The sequence below is a fragment of the Triticum urartu genome, chromosome 2A (assembly GCF_056163025.1).
Source record: "Triticum urartu cultivar PI428250 chromosome 2A, HENAU_Tu73, whole genome shotgun sequence".
Taxonomy (NCBI): domain Eukaryota; kingdom Viridiplantae; phylum Streptophyta; class Magnoliopsida; order Poales; family Poaceae; genus Triticum; species Triticum urartu.
Window position 1 is genome coordinate 496,752,537 of NC_141874.1, and position 16,637 is coordinate 496,769,173.

General features: G+C 44.8%; 1 protein-coding gene across 1 annotated transcript; it reads left to right on the forward strand.

Annotated features, from left to right (window-relative positions):
• The first annotated feature begins 6,256 nt into the window (after positions 1–6,256).
• Positions 6,257–7,299, forward strand: PSAO (photosystem I subunit O). Its single transcript, XM_048699207.2, has 4 exons — positions 6,257–6,502; positions 6,583–6,667; positions 6,758–6,937; positions 7,052–7,299. The coding sequence occupies exons 1-4, from the start codon at positions 6,427–6,429 to the stop codon at positions 7,146–7,148; spliced, it is 438 nt and encodes a 145-aa protein (XP_048555164.1). The 5' UTR covers positions 6,257–6,426; the 3' UTR covers positions 7,149–7,299.
• Positions 7,300–16,637: the final 9,338 nt, after the last annotated feature.

A 16,637-nucleotide genomic window follows, 5' to 3' on the forward strand; every position in this document is an offset into this window, starting at 1 on the left:
CGAACAACAATTCCGATAAATCCCCATATGCATATATTAGGTTTGGTGCTGTTCTGCCCTAAACATAATTTTAGAGTTGTTAAGCATGCAAAGTGAAGCCACCATGTTAAACTAGGCATTTTTCTACCCCATTTACATATAAAGATTGTTTAAAATCGAGCTACGGTTATTTAGTTATGGAATAAAGCATTTTAGCATGACATAGGAGCAAATTTAAACAAACATCATTTTAAGCATTTTAAACATGGGTGAAAATGACATATTATGAAACTAGATGAAAATCTAAGCAAGTTCCATATTAAGTTTGTTTTAATCCGATGCACGGTTGTGAAGTTATTAAATGCATGAAGTATAGGGTCCAAACTGTAAAACCGCAATTCCCTGGAAATTAGCTAAATTCACAGAGACTGAAAAAAAACATCCACGGGCTGAAACTGGTGCAAGTCTGGGCCAACTGGAAAAAAAAGACAAAAGGGACGCTGCTGGGGGGGGGGGCTTCTCACCATGGGCCAAGGCCCAGTTCGGGCGAGACGGCAGGCTTAAGCTGGGCCTGGGAGAGGCGCTGGCCTCGTGCGTGCGAACAGAGGAGGCCACGCGAGGAGGCAAACGGCGACGAGGCTGGGACGGCACGAGGACGACGCCGACGACCTCCACGGCCATGGCGAACGGCGGAACTTGGCGGATCTGGACGGACTCGAGGGAAGGGAGGCGGCTTGGCGTTGCAGGAAGCAGCAGAAGCAGCGGGCAAGGCGGGGTCGAGCGGCGCTCGATGCAGAGGCGATGTAGCGGCTGATGCAGATGCTCCGCGGCAGCGGCTTGCAGGCGGACTTGGCGCGGCGGCTTGCCGGTGGACTTGGCGCGGCAACAGGCGATGCAAGGGAGTCGACTTGGGCGCTAGTCGCTGGGCGTCCTCGCCCTCGAAGCAGCGGGTCACGCAGGCGGCGGCTCACTGGTTTTTAGCGCGCACAGAGACGAGTGGGAGGATGCAGAAGCAGGGCACGATGACAGGGAACTTGGTGCATGGCGGAGCGACGGGAACGGGAGGCGGAGCTCGTCGAGGATGAAAGGATCTGCTTGTTTCTGGGCCGGATCCGGCCAACGGGGCGTCGACGGAGCTCCGGCGAGAGTTGACCAAGGCGATGGCGAGCTGCAGCTGATGAAAAATAGAGAGAGAGGGAGATCGTGAGAGAGAGCCGGGGAGCACGAGGAAAAAAAGAGGGGAGGAGGGAGAGGAAGGCCCAGTGCTGCTGGTCCGGTGTTGCCCATCGCCGGCGGGGACGGCTGGCTTGATCCGCTCGGGGTCGAGGTGAGTGCCTCTGCGAGAGGAGGCAGATCGGGAGGAGGTAGATGCTGGTTGCGTGCGGGTGGATGGAGGAGCTCGGGCGTGGAATGGATCAAGGGGAAGGTGGAGGCTGGTTGGGGGGGAACTGGCAGGGGAGATCCCAAGGGGAATTTGGTGTAGTGGCGGCGGCGGCGATGGGTGGATGGGACATGAGGCCTAAAATTTAGGGTTAGGTCCTAAATTAGACTAGGGAGTCTATATATATAGGGAAAGAGGGGAGTTTGGATCATCTGATTGAAATTCGACAGTCGAGAATAAATGGGTTAGGAAATCCAAATGATAAAACGGTGATGTTTTGTAGATGTTTGGGGATGATCCGGATCCAACGGTAATGACTGTCCGGGTTGGGTCCGGGACAGATTTCGGACGCGCGCGGGAGGAGGTCCACGGACTGACGAGAGAGATTAGGTAGGGCCTGGCGGTAGGTAGTGGACTGTGCAGAAGGGCTCGAGCTGAGAGAAGAGAAGAGAGAGAGGCCCGGCGATTGTTTCCGGAGACCGAAAACGTCCGACGTTAGACCGGCTATAATGCCGCTATAATTTAACGTTGGGGCATCAAACGAACTCCGATTGCGATGAAACTTGGCAGGCGGTCTACCTACACCAAAACCAGACCGCACGCCAACTCTCAACCCAATCCGAGAACATTTTCCGGCCACTTATAAAATACTATCTCGGACATGTCGCGGACGCGTGCAAGTGTGGTTGGGCTCAGAACGGACAACGGAGAGAACTCGGAGAACCCGGACGAATGCAAGTTTTGAAAAACATGAAGATGCTAAGCAAATGATGACATGATGAAATGCAACACGCAAGCAAATGACATGGCAACACAGCAACTAACTAGAGGACACCTGGCACATCGGTCTTGGGGCATTACAGAGCGTCTCCAATAGACGGTCCATATGTAAAAATAACTAACTTTTGGAGCTTCGAGAGCAAAAAGCGCTGCTCCAACAGACGGTCCATATGTAAAAAAAATTGGATCACCGCCTTCCGAAGATGTAAAATTGAAAACTTCGTGATGCAAATTTACATCACGAGATACAACTGATGTAAAACCGCGGTCGCCCGCCAAATGACCAACCACCAGATCATTCTCCTTCCGCCACGTGACTACCCGCCCGTGACCCGCCCGCCGCAGCTCCCCGCTCGGCCGCCGGCCCGCCGTAGATCCAGCCCCCCGACACCGGTTCCACCCCGCCTGGGCCACTGCCTGCCGTCGCGCCGCCCCATCGTGTCCGCCTCCACTCTGGCCGCCTCCTCCCCGCCCCAACCCCGTCCGCCTTCTCTCCGCCCGCCTCCGCCTCTGGTCAGTCATCCATCCGGCCCCGCTCCGTCGGCCTCTGCCCGGCCCCGCTCTGCCCGCCTCCTCTCCGGGCGCCTCCGCCTCTGGTTCGTCCGCCGCCCCATGTCGTCCACCTCCGCCCCGCGCCGCACACCACTGCCCCACTCCGTCCTCCTCCGCCCGCACCGCACGCTGTCGTCCTGCTCCGTCCGCCTCCGTCTCGCTCCACACGCCGCCGCCCCGCTCCCCGCTCGGCCGCAGCTCTGACTCGCTCCTCGCTCGGCCACCGCCCGCTCATCGATGTCGCCAAAGAAGACGCCGAAGGGAAATTCCGGTTTCTTTGGTGTAAGGATGAAGCTCTCCGGGAACTTCGGAGTGGAGTTCTCCTATGTCGGGTGGAGTTGGTGGCTCGACACGTATCCCACCGCCAATGAGGCCGCGTGTGCCTACGACGTGGCGGTGTAGCGTGCCAGACGGCCGAAGACGGACTTCAACTTCCCGGAGGTCGAGTCCCAGCAGGTGGCGGAATGGCTCGTGCCGCAGGGCAACAGGATGGAGGAGATGCCGGCGAAGAAGGCGAAGAAGAGACCGGCAGTTGTCGTCGCTCCCGGCGAGAGTGACGAGGTGATGATGGATTGGTTTGCGTGAGAGCATCCGCAGTACGTCCAGGCCGAGCTAGAGCACTAGTGGAAGCACGACGTCGAGGCGAAAAAGAAGGGGGTGAAGAAGGAGGACGAGGCTGGCCCCTCGACTGTGATCCCTATCAAGTCGTCGGATGAGGACTGGGGTCACTCCGAGGAGGAGGACGAGGGGTGCGATGACCCGACCAAGGACGAGTTCTAGGAGCAATTCTGTAGCTCCAACGACGAGGAATAGTTTCATCTAGTAGTTAGAATAAGTAGTAGTTGAATTTGTGTATGAAACTATGTTGAATTTCATGTTTGAACTATGTTGAGATGAATTAGTAGTTGGTCATTTTAATCTTCATTTTGGACCATCTATTAGAGTTGCTCTTTTATTTCCATCTCCATTTGGACCATCTGTTGGAGTTCAGCCTTTTTCGAAGATGTAAAAAGCACTTTTTGGTGCTCCAAATTTGGACCATCGCCGGTTTGGAGCACCAAAATATACATCATCTATTGGAGATGCTCTTAGTTGCACCCTAGGGCTTGGAGGGGCTGTTTCCCATGCCCCTCCACCTATATATAGAGGGGAGGGGTTCCCCAAGAGGACACACCAAGCCCTTGGCGCCTCTCTCTCTCTCTCCCGTTACTCCGTAGCTCCACCGCCTCGTCCTGGTGACGCTTAGCGAAGCGCTGTCAGTGGTCCACCACCACCATCACCACCACGCTGTCGTGTTGGTTGTGATCCCATCTATTTATCCTCTCCCGCTTGCTGGATCAAGAAGGAGGAGACGCCATCGAGCCGCACGTGTGCTAAACTCGGAGGTGTCGTCCGTTCGACACTAGATTGGTTGGATCGTGATTGGATGCGAAGAGTACGACTACATCAACCACGTTGATAAACGCTTCCGCTTAGAGATCTACAAGGGTATGTAGATGCTCTCCCCCTCTCATTGCTATGCATCTCCATGGATAGATCTTGCGCGTGCGTAGAATTTTTTATTTTCCATGCAACGTTCCCCAACACTAGCAGGCTCATCAGAGAGGTGAACATCCATCAGCCTTCTCACCAGATGCAACCATGCTACCCATCGGTCTCCTACCAAAGATCTTCAGAATTGAATGTTTAAAGGGTTGGACTATAGTATTGTAGCAACATAAGAGTCCTTGCGTTGGACAAAATTATACAGAGACAGATATTGTGTGGCTAAAGGTGTCTCCCTAACTAGGTATCCTCACAGAATCTAGTTGAATTACCGTTTCCAATGATGAATTGAGTTCTATGGAAGAAAGGTGCTTTCGTTCTCATTAGCCCCTTCTAGAAAGGTGAGTCATTAGGTCTAACGGTAAACTGGACCAAGGTCTTAGATTGCAAGTACTTATTACACAAAATTTGTACCCACGTACCTTCGGTCCTAACAAAGAGCCTGCACAGCCATTTACTGAGCAGACTTCTGTTCTTTACCTCTAAATTCTCAATTTCGAGACCACCCTAATCCTTCAGCCCACAAATAATACCCCATTTGGTAAGCATGTACTTTCTCTTTATTTCGTCGCTATGCCAAAAGAATCGTGATCGATAGAAGTCCAACCTTTTCCGTACGACCGTACCCCTACAGGCACTTCAAAGAAAGACAAAAGAAACATCGGCATACTCGTGAGTACTGAGTTTATCAGTATCAGCCGACCTTCATATAACATAAGCTTACCCTTCCAGCAGCTTAGTTTTTTTCAAATCGATCTTCAATACATTTCCGCGTATAACATAAGAAAATTTACTCCATCCGTTTCAAAATACTTGTCACAGTTTTAGTTCAAGGAGGAAATAGTAATTAAAAAGGTAAAAAAAATCTGATCTTTTTTTAAATAAAGTTGACCTTCTATTGTACTTGTAAAAATATTTCTGCAGAGTGAAACCCCTGTTGACTACCGAAGAAAAAAATTAAGGCCAAATAGGTGTGAATAGTACCTTGTAGCAAAAAAAAGAATTCCTTGAAGTCAATGGGGATTTTTCCTTCGCGAAAATTTAACTAGTGCAAAAGAAAGACAAGTTTATTCCAAAAAATGTTGCAGAATTTTTTGACTTTTCCGTTAATGTTTTTCCCATACGGTGTATACACTCGAGAATCGAAGGGCATTTCCCCAACAGCCACGGCGTAGAGAGAAAAAGCTAGAATCAGTTCCTTTATTTATTTTTTGAAACGAGGCAAAAGATTTGCCATTTCATTGATTAAGAAGAAGGTTTCAGACAAAGCCGCAAGCGGCAAAAGGTAAAAGATTACTCTCGCGGCATTACAATACCCAAGTGCTTGGCACCTGCCAAAGCCCAAAGCGACACCTCTTGCTTGATCTTGTTAATGATTACCACCAGAGGGACTGCAACATTGCGAAAGACTCTCGCGTTGCGCTCGGACCAAATCTCCCATGAGATGAGCATCATCAATGAGGCAAGGGCTTTGGGCGAGCTGAGACGAATCTGAAGGTTATCGTTCCACCATCCTTTGACCGAAGCGCTCGCCGACCAAGAAGAAGTAGAGATGTGGTGCATTCATGTGAGCCTTTTATTTGTAGGTAGGCTATCTATGTCAATTCGGAAAATTTGCTAGACATGATACAATAATTCAGTCTTGAAGTTTCTTCACCCGTGCTCTCTTCGTCCTTGTACTAACTTCATTGAATTAATAAAGTAATTTTTTTCTTTCAAAAAGATTAATAGTAAAGTGAGTTCATCGTTTAAAAGATTGAATTACATTGGGTAGGCCTTTTTTGAGCTACACAATCACTCACAAATGTGTGCAGCCACCACCACATATGTAGATCAATTGCTAAAGCGAAAGATGAATTTGTGATTTCAGCACCTCACTACTGGAAACAGGCGAAGCTCCGAGTGTAGCTAGGATAAAGGTCACCATCGATATACCAGGCCTTATCCACACATATCCAAGTGGAGCATCCCCATAGGCCGCTCCTACGGCAACAAATCTATTCCATCCACTGCAAGTGATCCACATCAGGAATGGCCCCACAACAATCTCCCCCTCTCGTTTGCTCTCGCCACCGCGCGTCTCCATCCGTGCCTGTAGCAGGCAGCACCCACCAGGAAATAAGAGCTAGCCGGCCGGTGCTCCACACGGAGACGTACGACCATTCGCATCGCAGCACACCAGCTTAGACATGGCCGCCGCCGCCACCTCCACCGTCTCCGGCCTCGCCGGCGCCGCGCTCGCCCGCCGGCCAGCCTTCTCTACCAGTACGTGCCATAGTCGACCTCTTATTTGACATTTATGTTGTGTGTGTTGAAATGTTGGATCTGTGTACGTACGTGCGTAGGCTTCACGAGTGGCGGCCGGGTGTCGGCGAGGAACCCGCTGATGACAAGGAACCTGGAGAGGAACGGCAGGATCACCTGCATGACGTAAAAAGACGACTCTGTTTTACACATACATCGGCGTGTGAGTTGCCGTGTCACTGACGGATTGTTTGTTTCGCGTTGCTGGGCGATCAGGTTCCCGCGGGACTGGCTGCGGAGGGACCTGAACGTGATCGGGTTCGGGCTGATCGGGTGGCTGGCGCCGTCGAGCATCCCGCTGATCAACGGCAACAGCCTGACGGGGCTCTTCTTCTCCAGCATCGGCGAGGAGCTCGCCCACTTCCCCTCGCCCCCGGCTCTCCAGTCGCAGTTCTGGTCAGGATAAACCCAAACCACTCGTCATCACACACACGCACTAGTCACCAGCAGTATATATGCTTGTGTTTCAACTTGGGGTTTGATTCTGGTTAAATATAATTGACACTGCAGGCTGTGGTTGGTGACGTGGCACCTGGGTCTGTTCATCGCGCTCACCTTCGGCCAGATCGGGTTCAAGGGCAGGACCGAGGACTACTTCCAGAAGTAGTGAATTAACTAGCTTTGGTTCATGCATGTGCGTCGTCCTTAGGCTGCTCAAGGGCTGCTTCTGCGCATGCGTGTTCAATGTAAAATCTGTCATGCCTTTTGGTTTTGTGCATGCGTCTGGCTTCGCAAGCCGTGTGATTCCTGTTTGTTAATTACCTCTTCCATGCTAAGCACAAAACTGAGTTCAACAACAACAACAACAAAAAAATCAATTTGTCACCATGGCATGTACTTTTTGCGAAAAAACTTTCAATCTATTCATCAAACATCATGGCAATACAAAGGACACAAATAATACAAATTACATTCATGTCCATATGACGACTAAAAGCATGGGAGCAAGCCAAACATGCGGCGTCATCATCGCCTCTCTCTCATCGGAGTCGGGCAAACTTTATTGTAATAGACAATCAGGAGGTCGTCGTGCTAAAATTCTAAAGGATCAGCGCACTTGAACAACAACCGCGACGATAAAGAGAAGCGTAGACTGGAAGGATCCAAAGAGTTCCACCAAAGAAAAACATCGACCAAATCCTGCAAGATCAACCGGAGACACACCTCAAGACGCCCTCCGACAACGCTAGACGCATCGTCAAGATGGAGGCTAAGCAGGGAGAACCTTATTCCTTCTTCAGAGAGCCGTCGCTACCTTACCTTCCCGAGTAGGACACAAACCCTAAAAAAGCTCAAAAACACATAAAATAAAGTAGGAGTCCTCTCACCAGGAAAGGCCAGGATCCACCCCGCATCCATGGCCGTAAGGCCACTAGAGACGATGCAGGTCAGCGGCGGCGGTGGCGGGAGGAGGGGAACCCTCGTCCTAGGAGAAGTTGCTTGTGGAGGAAAGCGAGGTGCTCCATTGCATGTATGTTTGATTATGACGGCCAATTAGCCACAACTCTAAACTTTTTCTTTAAAAGACATTTTTCTTCATAGATTTAAAGATATTGATTCGGAACTGTAAAACAAACTTGACACATAACACAAAATATTTTCGTTTGGCTATTTTTTGAATGATTGGAAGATTGCTCACTGTGCCTTTTTACGGAACACAACAATGTGATCAAATTTTCACTGATCCAAACAAAGGAAAAGAAATTCACCATGCTCCACCATTGAGACTCTTTCAACCCCAGCAAAAAAGAGAAGACTCTTGCAATAACTAATCGAATCTATGGTGTGTTGCTAGTTGCCCCTTGGGCATCTGTTTTTCTACACCATTAAGACCGTGTTGGACAAATCACTTCACGGAGGCAGATAGAGTCGAGAGACCCATTTGACAAATCAGGATTTGTCTCTTATGGGTCTTCAGAATGTTCGTGGGATGATCGCCATTCCCGCCTGGTATTTGTGGTGGGTAAGGCGTAAATTGGTTCATGAAGAGATAGTTCCATATGCTTATCATATTACTATGTGGATTCATGCTCTAATGACAAACTATGTTTCGCTTCCTCTTCAAATGCTACCCTTAAAAGAGAGGGTTGGATCCGCCCCATGTGGGTTTGTTAAACTTAATGTCGATGTTTTTTTATCAAGACTTGCTTAGGGGTACGGTTGGGCTGATCTCTAGGGATTGTAAAGGAAATATCATTGCTCAGGGAAACTAAAAAATCTACTGGTGTGCAGATGTCCTGGCGACTGAAGCTTTGGTGCTCAGATTCAATCTCTCCCTTGTGCAAAGGGTGGGATGCAACTGACCCATTATTAATTATGATAATCTGGAGGTCATTGACACTATGAAGAATGGAGGACATTGCGGCTATGGCGACAATAGTTTTCGACAATTGTTACCATTTTGCTTGTGATTTTCCTATCTCTATGTTAGAACATTATAATAGAGAAGAAAATAAAGTTGCTCGTGAGCTTGCTAAGCTAGCTAGATTTTCTTTGACTTTTTATTGGTTTGAGGAACCTCTGAATAAAGTTGTACCCTTCCATAAATGATGTAATTGTCATTTCATTTTAATAAGGTTTGTGCATTTGTTAAAAATGAGAGTTGAGAGACCCATTTCTCTTGCACCGCCACACAATCTTGATGACACTGCAGTTTGCAACTGGATACAAAAAGTAAAAAATTTGAACCATAACTAAACACCCAAAATGTACATCATGGTCTCCACCACCTATAGAGTCAGAATCAGTCGCTGGAAATGTAAGAAATAAATGAAATATGCCGACATATCACTTGCATACATGAAACCACGAAAATCACCTACCGGACCCAGAATTCCAATTAAGAAGTTTAAGTGGCTAACATTAGAACTTTGAAGGCCACGGCTCTTGGTTTTTTTGGTAATGCTTAACTTTGGCTTTTAACACATAAATATGTTTTTTGGGTCTAGTATCCAAAATCACAAAGCCAAAGTAAATGCCTAATCAAACACCCCTACAACCGATACAAGAAAGGACAATAGGTCAATCATTAATCCATGAACAATGCATGACGAGTCTTTCAAATTGCTAGTGAGTCCATTTAAAATGGTTAAATCAATTCCCTAAACTTGGCACTGCAGTTTACTTAACCGCAAGCCGCTACATGGGTCAAACCCTAATATGATGGCATGTGACCCAGACCACACACAATGGCCCTCATCCTTCAAATGCACTTACTGGAAAAGGTTCCCAAGAGATTAACATTAGCTATCCTGAGAGCACTATGTGGGCATTTTGATGGGTGGACATGAACCACTTAGTGCGCAACTGATTGGTTAAAGAGGAGATGACGTTTGTGGAAGAAGGTGTTGTTCGAGGTATGGCTCGACATCTCTAGCATGTTTTGTAGTGTCACTTCTCTATGATATAGACTGCCATTCTAAACCCTGGTGGAAAATTTCCGCCAGTTTGGGCACACTTGGATGGATTAGCCATTGTGATGTACATGCTACCCAAGATGACAACCAAATGAAGAAGCTCTCATAGTCTGATGCATGTTTACAATGGCAAAGCTTGAGCAACATTTAAGAGGTGACCATGACTTGAAGGGGGGCAAATTAGTAGGGACGGAGGGGCTAATCTCTAGTTGAGACACTATAGTTACGCCTAAAATCTTGCATGCTCTTCAATAAATGCACAAATTAGGGGTGGGCATGGCCCCTATTGGTCTATGCTAAGCTTCGCCACTGCATGTGTATATTCACCCAAATTAACATTAAAGGCATTGTTTGTGAGCAATTGATAAAACATATCAAATTATACATTGGCCAAAACATGATATAGTGATGCGCTAATTTAAACCATGCGTGGTTGGTGGATGGCATCACCTCGCCACAAACACACATGCCTTACCATTGAAAAGTGTATGCATATACCACACACCCTTGATTAATTGAAGGATTAAAGCGAGGCGAGAAGACACCCGTCTTAATTGCACACAATTAGGCCATGGCTCACTTCGCTCAATCGTGGTGGAGTTTTTTTTAATCTTTTCTGCATAAAACCGTGGTTGGCTTGTTTTTGTGAGGGTTGAGGTCTTTTACGGGAAACCAACCCTTCGTACAATTAGGGAAGGGCTGCCAACGTCTATCTCGCGGGCATACATACGAGACATGTCTCCCTTTTGGGAGAGGAATGGCACTTCTAGCTAATCGATAATCTTCCTAGTTAGCTTGTCTCCTCTTAGGAATGCTATATCTCGCCTATCGTGAGATAAAGCATCACTCCGCCTATATTTGTTCTGGAAGTGGGCCAGCACAATACCACTTGATGGATGGAATGGTCTTAGAGTAAACTCAGTTGTTCTTGTTTGATTCTTTATTTGGTGTTTGGTAGCCAAGTTTTTTTTGTCTGGTTTTGTATCTTCTATTTTTCCTCTTCAATCTACATTATTTTTTTGTCCATTTTCATGTTTCTTTATTTTTCCCATTTCCCTATCTTTTGTTGCCTTTTTTTGTTATTTTGTTTCTTTTTTGTGTGTTTTCATTTCTTTCATATTCAAAAGATATAAACAATTTTTCACAAATAAATGATCATTTTTAACTGATACATGCACATTTATTTCATGTGACCTTTTTATCCCGTTTATTTCTTTCTTTTATTTTTTTTCTTTTTAAATTTTCTATTGTTGTTTTCTTTTTTCTTCTTCTTGTTTATTTTTTTTAATCCTCTTGTGTTTCTAAAAAGTACAGTGTATTAGAAAATGCTTGCCATGTATTTAGAAAACATCCATCATGTGTTTCAAAAATGTTTATCGTATATTAACAAATGGTAGGCGTGTAGTGAAGAAAAGTTCAACATGTATTATAACATGTTCTGTGTGTATTAAAAAATGTTCATAATTTATTCCAAAATGTTATCATGCATTAATAAATTTTTATTTTGTATTAAATATATTCATTGGTAATAAAAAGTGCTCATTATGTATTAAAAATGTGCATAGTGTATTTAAAAAAAATTAACATGCACTTCAAAAATATTCATCGTGTATTAAAAAAATATTACTAAAATCTTCATGGCGTATTAAAAAATGTTAGGTTGTACTTAAAAATGTGCATCCTATATATGAAAAATATTTATCATTTATTTTGGAAATATATATTATTTTTAAAAATGTATGATTTTTCCAAATTACGTGACAGTTTTATAAGTATAATGAACACTTTTTAAATTGGATAAATATTTTAAAAGAAATATTACCACCAATTTTTGCCCTAGACTTATAAAGCTAGTAATTAATTTTTTAAACATTTTTTGCCTTTTTCGAAGCATGTATTGTTGATCAAACTACTATGTGCATTGAAGCAAAGTGGACCATGGAAACAACTTTTTTAGTAGAACATGGCCTTTTATTCATTTAAGATGCTCCATGGGATACAAGTAATATCAGGAGTAGTACCTAGCCAAACATGTCGGCCAACACCTAAGGAAGCAGCCGCCTTTACTAATTTATGAGCTTCAGTATTGGCTTGTCTTCCCTCATTAACAAAAGACACCTCCTTAAAAGCTTTTTCGATAAAAGGGTGGATTTTGTTGACTCAAAATGAAGCATCAAGAGAATACAAACACAGTGAGTATACACCCGGCCTCTACATAATTAAGATACACACAACCAACACTACGCACACACACCAAAAACATGCCAGGAAATAGCAAAGTCATACAAGACCAAAGCTATGCGTAGGCAATGAAAAAAAGAAGTGATCGGATCCATGAATAAACAAACTATAAAAATGACCATATTCGTACCAAGTATCTCATGACACCACACGGAGGACGAGGTTCTTCAACAACAACGCCTTCAGGAAGGGAGTGACGCTTAAGTGCCTCCGTCGATGGATCCAACCATTCAAGGCCAGAATCTAGATTTTCATCCTGAAGAATCAGCTAGAGCATATCTGAGCAATGCCTTCAACAAGGTAACGACGTAAAAACATCGCAATTGCCAGGCATTAGACCTAGGCTTTCACCTCAGAGCTCGAGACCGGGTGCTCAAATAGCACCACCATGAACACCACACATGTGTTGTCGCCACCACTTTTCCGCAATCCAAGCAGCTACATGCGATGTGGACCGCCGCCGCTGCACAATAATCCCTCTGCGCCAAGCTAATGTCCATAGTGGACGTCGATAAATATCTCTTAGGATTGTAGCATAATCACATGAGGCCTTACTTAATAGGTTGGAAATCACCTCAAGGGAATCAGAGGCCACTTTGATGGAACTGACACTGAGATCAACAGCTAAATCAAGTGCCTCATTTCATGCAACAACCTCAAGATTAGCAGGATTGATGAGCCCTTCAATGAAAACTACAGAAACACCCAGGAAGGCTGCATTGACGTCCCGACAAATAGTAGCAGCCTCACCCCGGCGGCCGTCCCTAGACAGACCCCATCAACATTTATCTTATACCTAAAATCACCAGGGGAAATCCACTTCATCTTAGCTTTCCCATCTCCTAGTTTTGGTGCAGCAAAGCAGATCTGTACACATTTGTTCGATATATCTAACTCTTCTAAATATTTGTTCATGAAGCAAATGGTGGATAAAGGATTCTGGAGCACATTGTCATGAATTGCTCTTCTCCTTGCCCACCAAATCGACCACATGGTAACCAACACTCTTGCGAGATCATTCTAAGATAGGGTATCAAATAACCAAAATGGACATATCCTCGCATCAGGTGACCGATTTGAAATCATATGCTCAACTAGCTCATCATCCACTAGTGCCTAAACATCCCTTGCTATATTGCAATCAAGCAATGAATGCCTCCAAGAATCACCGAAGAATTGCATATTGTACATAAATCGTTGCTAGCCATCTTACAGTGCATACGAACATCCTCTATTGGCAGTGACATTTTTGCAAGCCTCCAAGCAAATACTCTGACTTTCGATGACACTTGGACTTTCCACAATTTAGTCCAAGACTTCTTATCTCCCTCTGCATTGGATTGTCCACATCTATGTTCAAGACAGTCCTCTCTGTGTTTTTATGTTCACTAACATTCTGTAAGCTGGTCGAGCCGTGAAACCACCACTTTTCTCATAATACCATGTCCAAAAATCAGCTTGTCTTCTAGAACTGAAAGGTATACTCAAAATAATTTCCTTGTCAATCTGAAAGAAAATGATGTTCCAGCAAGTTTTGATTCCAAACAACATTCACCGGGTCAATAAGATCATCAACCATAGTGGGGGGGGGGATCCATGGGTTTCACCACACTGGTCTCAACTTATAATCCATTGGTAACCAATTTTGTTCCCAGACTTTTGTATCCTGACTAGTTAATACGCTTTATAAGACCCAACTTGAGAGTATCTCTTCCTTCCATGATCCCTCGCCAAATCTGAGATGGTGAACTTCTTAACTTTGATTCCAACAAGTTTGTGTTTGGGTAATACACCACACGCAAAATTTGAGCACTTAACGAATTGGTATCTAATGACCCACAAGTATAGGGGATCTATCATAGTCCTTTCGATAAGTAAGAGTATCGAACCCAATGAGGAGCAGAAGGAAATGATAAGCGGTTTTCAGCAAGGTATTCTCTGCAAGCACTGAAATTATAGGTAACAGATAGTTTTGTGATAAGATAATTGGTAACGAGCAACAAGTAACAAAAGTAAATAAAGTGCAGCAAGGTGGCCCAATCCTTTTTGTAGCAAAGGACAAGCCTGGACAAACTCTTATATGATGTAAAGCGCTCCCGAGGACACATGGGGATATCGTCAAGCTAGTTTTCATCACGTTCATATGATTCGCATTCGGTACTTTAATAATTTGGTATGTGGGTGGACCGGTGCTTGGGTGCTATCCTTACTTGGACAAGAATCCCACTTATGATTAACCTCTATTGCAAGCATCCGCGACTACAACAAAAGTATTAAGGTAAACCTAACCATAGCATGAAACATGTGGATCCAAATCAGCCCCTTACGAAGCAACGCATAAAGTAGGGTTTAAGCTTCTGTCACTCTAGCAACCCATCATCTACTTATTACTTCCCAATGCCTTCCTCTAGGCCTAAATAATGGTGAAGTGCTATGTAGTCGACGTTCACATAACACCACTAGAGGAGAGACAACATACATCTCATCAAAATATTGAACGAATACCAAATTCACATGACTACTAATAGCAAGACTTCTCCCATGTCCTCAGGAACAAACGTAACTACTCACAAAGCATATTCATGTTCATAATCAGAGGGGTATTAATATGCATATAGGATCTGAACATATGATCTTCCACCAAGTAAACAAACTAGCATCAACTACAAGGAGTAATCAACACTACTAGCAACCCACAGGTACCAATCCCGGACTTAGAGACAAGAATTGGATACAAGAGATGAACTAGGGTTTTGAGAGGAGATGGTGCTGGTGAAGATGTTGATGGAGATTGCCCTCTCCCGATGAGAGGAGCGTTGGTGATGACGATGGCGATGATTTCCCCCTCCCAGCGGGAAGTTTCCCCGGCAGAACAGCTCCGCCAGAGCCCTAGATTGGTTCCGCCAAGGTTCCGCCTCGTGGCTGCAGAGTCTCGTCCGAAAAGATGGCTTCTGATTTTTTTCCTCATCGAAAGACTTCATATAGCAGAAGATGGCCATCGGAGGGCCACCAGGGGGCCCACGAGGTAGGGGGAGCGCCCAGGGGGGTAGGGCGCGCCCCCCACCCTCGTGGGCAGGGTGTGGCCCCCTGGTGAACTTCTTGCGCTCAGTATTTTTTATATATTCTGAAAATGACTTCCGTGAAGTTTCAGGACTTTTGGAGCTGTGCAGAATAGGTCTCTAATATTTCCTCCTTTTCCAGCCCAGAATCCCAACTGTCGACATTCTCCTTCTTTATGTAAACCTTGTAAAATAAGAGAGAATAGGCATAAGTATTGTGACATAATGTGTAATAACAGCCCATAATGCAATAAATATCGATATAAAAGCATGATGCAAAATGGACGTATCAACTCCCCCAAGCTTAGACCTCGCTTGTCCTCAAGCGAAAGCCGAAATCGAAAAATATGTCCACATGTTTAGAGATAGAGGTGTCGATAAAAATAAAATACAGACATGAGGGCATCATGATCATTCTTAGAACAACAACTTATATAATTCTTGTCATATGATCTCTTATGCTAGAGTAATAATTCAATCACAATTTCAAGTATGAATCATGAACTTCATTGAAAACTAACAAACTATAATCTCAGTCATTGGAGGAATTGCAATTTATCATAACATAGGAAAGAGTCAATATATAAGAGCTTTTCAGCAAGTCCACATACTCAACTATCATATAGTCTTTCACAATTGCTAACACTCACGCAATACTTATGGGTATGGAGTTTTAATCGGACACAGAGAAAGATAGGGGCTTATAATTTTGCCTCCCAACGTTTTACCTCAAGGGTAATGTCAACAATAATAGTTCATGAAAACTCACATCCAATTAGCCATATATACCAGGATCTTTCCAACATGTTGTGCTTTCCAAAAGATAAAATGTAAAAATGAAGGGTGAACATCACCATGACTCTTATGTAAGGTAGGAGATAAAAGTAAAAAATAGGCCCTTCGCAGAGGGAAGAAGAGGTTGTCATGCGCTTTTATGGTTGGATGCACAAAATCTTAATAAGAAAGAACGTCACTTTATATTGCCACTTGTGATATGGACCTTTATTATGCAGTCCGTCGCTTTTATTTCTTCCATATCACACGATCGTATAAAGCTTATTTTCTGCCACACTAATAAGTCATACATATTTAGAGAGCAATTTTTATTGCTTGCACCGATGACAACTTACTTGGAGGACCTTACTCAATCCATAGGTAGGTATAGTGGACTCTCATGGAAAAACTGGTTTAAGGGTGTTTGGAAGCACAAGTAGTATCTCTACTTGGTGCAACGAATTTGGCTAGCATGAGGGGGAAAGGCAATCTCAATCATGTTGGATGATCCATGACAAGATAATTTATCTCAGATGTAAGAAAACATAACCCATTATGTTGTCTTCCTTGTCCAATGTCAACTCTTTAGCATGTCATATTTTAATG